The sequence below is a fragment of the Cervus canadensis genome, chromosome 11, assembly GCF_019320065.1.
Source record: "Cervus canadensis isolate Bull #8, Minnesota chromosome 11, ASM1932006v1, whole genome shotgun sequence".
Lineage (NCBI taxonomy): Eukaryota > Metazoa > Chordata > Mammalia > Artiodactyla > Cervidae > Cervus > Cervus canadensis.
Window position 1 is genome coordinate 69,916,334 of NC_057396.1, and position 9,406 is coordinate 69,925,739.

The window sequence follows — 9,406 nt, forward strand, 5'->3', positions numbered from 1 at the left end:
AATGTACATAGAAGTAAGGAGACTCTTGTACCCTCCATGGACCTAAGCCTAACTTCAACAACTGCCTATATCCTTTTATCTATCAACCTTTGGGGTTTTCTTGCCAGGGAGCGGGATGGTCTTGAGAATACTGAGTATTTTCAAGTAAATCTCAGACTTCTCATTCACAAATCAAAAAGGACTAATCAAATGGTGTTTGAAATACTACAAACAAATAGCAGTCCTTACTTTCAACCATATCAGCTAGGAGGTTGAGACCCACTGGCAAAGTCCAGCCTCCTAGTTTTAAGGACAGTAACTCTGGAGAAGTGAGCTACCCAACGTTAGTGGCTAGAGCGGGAACCAGGAAGAAGTCCTCCCGGCTTCTGGAACCAGTCCTTTTCTGGAACCAGTCCTCCCGGCTGCCTGGTGAGTGATGGCCCAGGCTGGCGACCATTTCCCAGGCCCCGTCCCTGGGAGGGGGAGGGGGACCTTCCACTAACCGCCGGACTGCCGGCGGGAAGAATCTCGGCTGTTCCCCCGAACATATTTCTGGAAGCACAGGCCGGGCGCCTGGCAGCGGGTCACGGATGCAGCAGGGTACTGGGACCTGCAAGCCGCGGTAACGAGTGGTGGGAGATCCCGGGCGGGATACCCGGGTCTGGGGTGGCCTTGAAAAGAGAAAGGGGCCTGCTCCCACGACCGGCGGGATAACTCGCAGCCAAGATTAGGCTGCGGCCTGGGTCGCCCTGCGGCCGACCCGGTTCCACGTGGGGAGTTGGCTGGCGAGACTGGCGCGGCGCCCACACCCGGGGCTGGGAGCAGGAAGTAATCTCCCGAGGGCGAGGCCCTGGGCGCGGCGCGGCAGGTGCAGCGCCAGGCGGCGCGGGCTGGCGGCCAGAGCAGAGGAGGTGAGCGCCGGGGTCGCCTCGCGGCTAGGGACCGCCAGCCCCGGGGCGGGAGCTTGCGGCTGGGCCCGGCCTGGGGCGGGGGGGGTGGCTTTCTGGGAGGGGGAGTGGGGCGCTGCCTTGAGGGTCGGATCGGGCCGCCCGGCGGGCCTCGAATATGGGGTAGGGGCGTTGCTGGGGGTGGGTGGTGGGTTTCAGGCTCGGGAGAGGGCTGGGGGCTTTGAAAGTAGGGAGAAGGAGGCCACTGCAACAAGGTTTCGGAAGTGTGAGCGTGGATAGGTGGAGGGATGCGGCGAGGCCACTGTTCTCTGGACCCCGGGGACTCGGGGTGGTGCCAGGGCTCTGGAGACGCGGTCCTGCCCGGGGATGAGGGGCAAGATGGCCCTGCAGATGAGCGGAGTCGGAGGGAGTTAAGCCGCTCGAGGAGATGGAGCAGGGAGGGAGGGAGGGCTTGCTGGAAGGGGGCCGAGGTTCTAGCACCCACAGGACCCTTCCGCGGCTACCGAGATCCAACACCCAGCACCACCAGCTGCGGGCGGGGAGCGCCCACCGGCTGCCAGGGGCCCGCCGCGAGCCAGACTCGGAAAGCCACTTCTCCGAGGCTGTGGCTTTATGGGAGATGCCGGGCGCGCGGGCTCTTTAAGGAGGGTGTTGGGGGCGTGTCAGGAAATGAGTCCTGGGCCCGCCTCCCCTGGGGGAGGGGCCTCGGATGTCGGCAGGCTTCGGGGCCGAGTGGAAGGCTGGAGCCTAGGAAGACCGCGCGCCGCGGGCTTGTACCGACCCAATCCACGGCGGGTCCTGAGGACCCAGGCCCTGAGCGCCCCCTACCTCGCCTGCACCCTCTTTCCAAAACCCCCCGCACACCCTCCTTTCAGCTCCTTGCATGCCCCCCCCGCTTCTCGCCCTGCAAACCTTTTCTTTCCCATAGCAGCCCATGCCTGTTTCTCTCTGCACCTCTTCCTCACGCTGTCCCCCGCCCTTTTGAAGCCCCTTCGCCCAGCGTTTCTCCTGCTCCCCCTTCTCTTTCCATTCCTCCCCTCCCCCACTTCCCGCTGATTTCCTCCCTACTCGGTTCCAGCCCCTTCTCCCCTAACTTGTCATCTCTGTCCAACCTTAGCCCATCAGGCACCTTTCCCCTGTCTTGTCTCATGAGCCCCCTGAGGGTGGGAGCAGGTGGTGGAGCTCATCCCAGAGCAGAACCTCTCCATCCGAGAGAAAAGTGGGAGGCCTCCAGGCCACCCGCCATGTGACAGTTGAGGACTTCAGTTTGCAGAAAGCAGATGTGAGCTCGCTGCCCTGTACTCCAGGAAATCAGTCTGGCTGTAAGCTGACCCAACTCCTCTGCTACCATGAACAGGGCCTCTCTGAAGCGGTCAAAAATCCTGCATATGGCACTGATGGGGACTTCCGACCCCACCGGAGAGGCAGAGGCCAGCCAGGAGAAGCCCTTTGTGCTGCGGGCACTGCAGATCGCCCTGGTCGTCTCTCTCTACTGGATCACATCCATCTCCATGGTGTTCCTTAACAAGTACCTGCTGGATAGCCCCTCCCTGCGGCTGGACACCCCCATCTTCGTCACCTTCTACCAGTGCCTGGTGACCGTGCTGCTGTGCAAAGGCCTCAGCTCGCTGGCCACCTGCTGCCCTGGTACCGTGGACTTCCCCGCCCTGCACCTGGACCTCAAGGTAGCCCGCAGCGTCCTGCCCCTGTCGGCCGTCTTCATTGGCATGATCACCTTCAATAACCTCTGCCTCAAGTATGTGGGTGTGGCCTTCTACAACGTGGGTCGTTCACTCACCACCGTCTTCAACGTGCTGCTCTCCTACCTGCTGCTCAAGCAAACCACCTCCTTCTACGCCTTGCTCACCTGCAGCGTCATCATCGGTGAGTGGCCAGCCAGGGACGCAGGGAGTGGGCGCGGGGGGTTGAGGGGGGAAGGATTGGGGGAGGATGGGAGCTGAAACCCTAAAGAACAACCCTGTCAAACGTCTTTGGGCTTTATCTGCCCCGGCTCCCTTGTTTTGACAGTCGTATGAGGAAGAGTCTGGGATCCAGAGAGGGCAAGTAACTTTCTGGAGGTCACCCAGCAAGCTAGGGGCCCAATCAGGGCCCTTCAAACAAGATGGGATTATAATCTATACTTCACACAGGGAAAACCAAGGCACAGAGAGATTGAGTGATTTGTCAGAGATCACACAGCTAATAAGTGGTAGAGGTGGGATCTGATCTCAAGCAATCTGGCTCCTTACATTTGACCACTGTACTCTATTGCTTCTCAAGAGTTCGAGTGTCTGACTTCTCATCCAGTCCTCTTTCTAGAGGACATTACATCTCTTAATAAATATGTGTATACCATCATCCTCTGACCTTGCAGGCTTACAATAATGCCTGAGACAGTGGCAAGGGAGATGCTTTGAGATAACTTAGCTGTCTTCCCAGACTTGACCCTCAGAAAATAAAAATTACTAATGGGGACATTGTGTTAATTATTTTCATACAACATCTCCTATGTTCCCCAGAGATTCCCTGAATGGTATTATCATCACCATGACCGACTACATACACACAAGGAAACTGACACCAGAGAGGTTAAGTCACTTACATGGCCCCACAGCTAAGAAGTATCCAGCCTGGGTTGGACACTCAAACTGGCTGGCCCCTCAGGCCTATATTTCTAATCACTCCGCTCTGTTCTTGTCCCCTAGAGTAGCGGCCCCCAGCCTTTTCGGCTCCAGGGACCAGTTTCGTAGAAGACAGTTTTTCCACAGACTTGGGGGTGGGGGGATGGTTTCAGGATAATTCATGCCAATTACATTTATTGCACATTTTATTTCTAATCTAATGCTACCGTTGATCTGACAGGACATACTGGTCCATGGCCTGGAGGCTGGGGACCCTGCCCTAGAGGTTAGAACTGTGCCATCTAGTTCAGTAGCCACTGACCACATGTGTCTATTTCCATTCAAATTCAATGAAATTTTTAAAATTCAGTTACTCAGTCGTGACCTGATTCTGTAGCCACATTTCAAGTGCTCAGTCACCACGTGTGGCCAGTGGCTGTTGTACTGGATGACACAGATGGTAGATCATTTCCCTCATCACAAAGTATTTTATTGCAGCCTGTTAGGTAGGAGCACCCCCAGCTTCCCACCCCCTCAGAGTCCTGGGGCTCAGTCTTCCAGGAATGGAATCTTTCTCTGAACCTCTTCAGGTTCTTCCTGGTTCAGCACACTTCATCTTGGTTGACCTACATCATCTTGGTTAGTATCTGAGTCCCCAGGCTGAGTTGCAGCAGTTGCGGGGAGGGGCCCATCCCATGCCACCTGTCCTAGAAAATGTTTTCCTCATTGAGCCACTGGGGGACCTAGGCCTGCCCAGTCTAGGTTCAAGGTGGGAGAGAGAAGAAGGGCAGAGGTTGGAGCGAGGGCAGCTGCCAAGACCCCTGGCAGATCCGTCTCAGCAGCTCCCATTTCCCCCCCTAGGGAGCTGGTATGGACTCCCAGGCCACACTTAGACAAATGCCCCAGGGATCTCCACTTCAGCCCCACTGACTTTATGGAGTGGGGGGTGAGGGGGGAGAGGGAGGGACTTCCTGATTGGCGAATTTGCGTGCAGGCTGGTGAGGTCATTAGGGAAACTAGGCCCAAGTCTGAAAAGTAATCAAAGCAGCGGATGGTGAGACAGCTTCTGGGAAAGTGCATTCACTGGTTGGCTGTTGGGACAGGCGCCCAGGAGATAATGCTGTCTGCTGGCCCAGCGCCTGGGCCTCCTCTCTGCAGTGTTGCCCCACCCCCTCACCCCACCCCCGTTCCTCCTTATGGAGGAACATGGGTCTCAGGTGACTTTCCAGGCCCCCTCCTCCTCCCTTCCTTGGATAGTATCATTCCGCGCTCCCTCTTGGCTGAGATTCCCTCTGGGGTCTGGAATCTTAAAAGGGGCAGTCTCTCTTCTGGACTCAAAAGGTAACCAGCAGGAGGGCTGGGGGCCCTCTGGCTGTGCCCCCAGAACCAGGCTGTGGGTACCCATTTGCAAAGGTTCTGCCGAGAACAGAACACTGCCAGCAAGTGCTTACGGCCCAGTCTTGTCTCCTCTGATCCTCACGACCACCTCCAGAACAACCTACGTGCACTCACTCAGCAGATATTACTCACTAGCCAAGCATGTGCCAAGAGCTCTGGGGAAGCAAATTCTGAAAAGGTAGACGCAGGTCCCACACTCCTGGAGGGCATGGGGTTGATGCCCAGCAGTCAGGGAGTTATGCCGTGACTCGGACATAAAAGGTGCTGCGGAAACCCTGGCAGGGGTGGAGAGGGGGAGAGAGAAGAGCGGGGAGGGAGGGTTCTAAGCTGGCATTCCAGAGGAAGTACTAGATGGATGTAAGGAAGAAGTGAGGAGAGAACGTTCTAGGCAGAAGAAAAAACCCGCATATCTGCGTGGCTGGACCAGAGCAGGCTGTGCCCGTGAGGCTGCCCAAGTTAAGTGAGCCTGGACTGTCTCCTGAGGGCTGTGGAGATGCCCAGAGAGGCTTTAAGCCAGGACTGGACCTGAGCAGATCTGTCCTGCAGGGAGATCATGCTGGCTGCAGGGTGGACAGTGGATTGACTGCGGGGGTGGCGGGGGTGGGGTGTGTCAAGAACATGAACCCAGATGTCCACAGTGGAAGGACAGGGGAGCTCAGAGAATTTAAGTAGACTTTTCGTGGGCCACCCAGCCTTTAAATGACAGAGCCCAATCGGAGTCCAGACCTCTCTGACACCAAAACCATGTGGCCGGCTGCTGTGGCAGGAGATACAACATGTGTAAAATTTCAGCCCCTGCCTTCTGGGAAAGTGGGGTCTAAGCTAGAGAGACTGTACTGTCCCCATGGGCAGGTGCCTAGCAGCCCAGGGCAGGCAAGGGTCTAGAAGGAAAGCACAGGCAGGAAGGAGCCAGGAAGAGGTCTGGGTGATGGCGGTTCCAGGAGAGACTTGAGCCCTGGAGAGGCTGGCTTTGACCTCGAAGAATGAGTGGAATCTCCCAAGAAGGAGGAGAGTGTTTCTGGTTCAGAAGATGATCAAGGGTGCTGAACCCTGGTGTGAGAAGCAGGGAGATGAGAGTGGCGACTCGGGGTGATCGTGGCATGGAGATGGGGTTCAGGGGCCTGGGGAGCCCAGCATGCCAAGCTGAGGGTGGGCAGTGGGGCACCAAGGAGGCTCCATGGATAGGAGGTGTCACAAAATGAGTCTCGGAAAGAGTCAGCAGCTCCAAAGACCTCGGGCCACAAGTGCTTCTCACCGCAGTAGACTCCCATGTCACAGACCAGGAGGCTGAGTGAGGCTCTAAGACCTCAAGTCACTCGCCCAGGGTCACCTCCCCGACTAAGTGCTGTAGCCATGCTCAACCTTCGGAACCCATTTCACACGTTGCTTTTGAGAAGGCCCCAGGCCAGCCCAGTCATCCAGTTACAGGGCTCTCACAGCACCCTGTCCTGTCTTATGGAGCTCATTACAATTGTAATTAAAGAAGTAATTAGGAAAGGAATCGTTTTAATGGCTCTCTCCTCTGCCGGAATGCAAGCCCCATAAGGAAGGGTTCCTATCCTGGACTAACTCCCCCAGCCCTTGTGCGATGCTCTGCACATAGTGGAGACTTTGCACACCTTTCTTGCAGGAAGGGCCAGGAGGATGGAATGGTGAGATCAGCGTGACACAGTCTGTGAACTTGGGTGGCAAAAATTCTCTGTCCTTCCTCCTCCCCATGCTGTTCCCCTCTGCCTGCTGCAGGTGGCTTCTGGCTCGGAGTGGACCAGGAGGGCGCGGAGGGCACCCTGTCTTGGACGGGGACCCTCTTCGGCGTGCTTGCCAGCCTCTGCGTCTCGCTCAACGCCATCTACACCAAGAAGGTGCTCCCGGCGGTAGACGGCAGCATCTGGCGCTTGACCTTCTACAACAACGTCAACGCCTGCGTCCTCTTCCTGCCCCTGCTCCTGGTGCTGGGGGAGCTCCGGGCCCTCTTCAATTTCCCCCAGCTGGGCAGCGCCCACTTCTGGGGTATGATGACGCTGGGCGGCCTGTTTGGCTTCGCCATCGGCTATGTGACGGGACTACAGATCAAGTTCACCAGTCCCCTGACCCACAACGTGTCTGGCACAGCCAAAGCCTGTGCCCAGACGGTGCTGGCCGTCCTGTACTACGAGGAGGCCAAGAGCTTTCTCTGGTGGACGAGCAATATGATGGTGCTGGGGGGCTCCTCTGCTTACACCTGGGTCAGGGGCCGGGAGATGAAGAAGATGCAGGAGGAGCCCCACCCCAGGGAGAACGAGAAGAGCAACATGGAGGTGTGAGCTTCTCCAGAGACCCAGGCACGGCCCAGGCCCTGGGGAGCACGCCCCTGAATGCAGTGAAGGTTCTCTCTGGACCCGGAGACTGTGACCTTACAGACGTGATGGGAATCTGGTGGTTGACATGGAGCCAGTGTTTCCCAGTGATGTCAGAAACTTGCCAAACCGATCTCAACCCCTTTTCCTAGTTCCAGGGTTTTGTCCTCCCATAGGAAGGAGGGATGCCCCCGTGAGAAGAGCCAGTTAAGTTCTCTGGAGGAGTACCAGCTTGCAGGGAGTAGGACAGGGGCTCGTGCCAGAGATTATGCCCCCTTCCAGGGCCTTCTACCTCCACACGACCTTTGAGGTTGGGAACAGGCCACAACCTTGAAGGGACAGCATTGGCAAAGCCAGCCAGTCTTCACTTACACTCAGGAGAGATGGGGCTGTGATCCCATTAGAGGTTTAGGGTTTGAGAAACCTCACCTCTCTGTGTCCCAGGCAAGTAGCATAGCTTTGACCGCCCCCCCCCAACCCCAGACCAGCCTTCTTTTGGAGGAGAGCATGGGCTGGGATGCGGGAGGAAATGGACAAACGTTCCCTCTTCTCTGCGATGAGACCATCAGGTCCCATGGAAGGGGGTGAAAGGTTGGCGGTACCCAAGCCTGGTCCTGGCACCCGCAGGGCTGCTGGGAAATGGCCTGGGGGTGGGCGGCATCATGGGAGAGCTCCCTGTCCCCGCCGTCTGCACCCCACGTTTCTGCTGTTTGAATGTGATACGTCCTTCACAGGCTCAGCAGGGTCAGTGACCCTCTCCCCCAATCCCCTACACCAGTTTTCCCCGCCTCACTCCCCTGCTCCTAAGGGGCAGCTGCCACGTGGCACAACTGCCTGGCTCGGGGAACAGCCTCCCCGAAGTGGAGCCAGCGGCCCCCTTTGGCTTCTGTGAGCCGTGCCTCCCCAGGAGGTGCTGAGGGAGCAAGGGTCAGCTCAGAGCTTTCTACCTCAGCTGTGCTGGGCCCCCTCAAGATACAGTTCCCGCAGGGCTGGGGTGGTAACCTGATCCAGATGAAGGCGTTCTGCTAACAATTGCAGACATCCCTGAGTTTAAGGCTGAAAGAATCTTCCCTTCCGCTCACCCCCACCTTCCAGGCCTCAGCGTGGCTTTCATGACTCCGTCCCTTCCGTCGGGTGTTTCCTTCCACCCAACTTCTGGGGGGTAACTGCTGGTGTTTTCAGTCCCTGGAGCAAAGGGCTGGGGAGAGAGGGCCTTCTCACCGCCCCTCTCTTCTAGTCCCTCCACCCTCCCAGGTGGTTTCTGATGAAGTTGGTGGGACTTGATGCCCTGAATTGTGTGCGATTTAATTAAAAATTGGACTAAAACATCTTGTGTGTGTGGAGTGAGAAGGGACAGGCAGGATCTGGATGGGACCTGTGAACAAAGGCTCAAGCCTGCCATCAGCAAGCCGGGGTTCTAGCACAACAGCCCTTCTCAGAACCTGTTCTCCCTCCAGGCAAGGGGTTGATCCAAAGACCAAAGCTGCTTCCAGACCTCAAGTTTCCTGTTGGTCATTGTTGCCACTTTCTGGGTACTTGCCAGAGACAAGACACTGCTGAGTGCTCTGTTCTATCATTCATTTCCACAGCCCTCTGCAGCACGCCTTGAGGTGGGTGCCATCACTCATTCCCCCATTTTACAGATGAGGACACTGAGGCTTGGAAAGCAACATAGGAAGGAAGAGGCAGCAGTAGGAGTCAGACAGAAGTCTCTGCTTTCAGAGCACAGTTACTTAACCACAGTGGCCTTAAGTACACCCAGCATTTTTTGAGCATCTACTGCTTGCCAGGCACTGGTGGTAGGACGTACTGGTATGAGGACCCCAATCTGCTTCAGGGGACAAGAATATAAACACACATCAAGGCTCCCATAACAGATGCAGTATTGCCCTGAGATCTCAGAAGATGGAGGGACCACGTCTTCACAAGGGCCAGGGTGTTTGAATATTACTGGGCAAGCAGGGGCACCAGGAGCAAGGGTAGACTGACCCAGGAAACAAAATTAAGCTGAGAAAAGAGTACATGGGGAGTGATGAGAGGTTTTCTTTGGCGAGGCGGGGAAGTGTATAGAAAAGGAGAGTGGACCATGGTGTGAACGGCCTTGAATGCAGTGGTCCATCTGGTCTTGATTCTAATCAATTTTAAAGCCATCACCAGGTCCCTT

The 9,406-nt window shown here is 56.7% G+C and overlaps 1 protein-coding gene across 3 annotated transcripts; it reads left to right on the forward strand.

Moving 5' to 3' along the window:
* The first annotated feature begins 284 nt into the window (after positions 1-284).
* On the forward strand, positions 285-8,570 carry SLC35C1 (solute carrier family 35 member C1). Of its 3 annotated transcripts, none has more exons than XM_043482375.1 (3): positions 285-408; positions 2,245-2,771; positions 6,650-8,570. In XM_043482375.1, exons 2-3 carry the CDS (start codon positions 2,276-2,278, stop codon positions 7,207-7,209), a joined length of 1,056 nt encoding a protein of 351 aa, XP_043338310.1. In that variant the 5' UTR covers positions 285-408; positions 2,245-2,275; the 3' UTR covers positions 7,210-8,570. The 3 variants fall into 3 exon arrangements, with proteins under 3 accessions (XP_043338310.1, XP_043338307.1, XP_043338309.1); XM_043482372.1 differs by lacking the exon at positions 285-408 and adding an exon at positions 448-601; XM_043482374.1 differs by lacking the exon at positions 285-408 and adding an exon at positions 760-890.
* Positions 8,571-9,406: the final 836 nt, after the last annotated feature.

Coding starts and splice junctions, on each gene's coding strand:
- SLC35C1 (XM_043482372.1), top strand. CDS start 570: ATGCAGCAGGGTACTGGGACCTGCAAGCCGCG. Junction 602..2,244: donor ACTGGGACCTGCAAGCCGCG/GTAACGAGTGGT, acceptor TACCATGAACAG/GGCCTCTCTGAAGCGGTCAA. Junction 2,772..6,649: donor CACCTGCAGCGTCATCATCG/GTGAGTGGCCAG, acceptor TGCCTGCTGCAG/GTGGCTTCTGGCTCGGAGTG.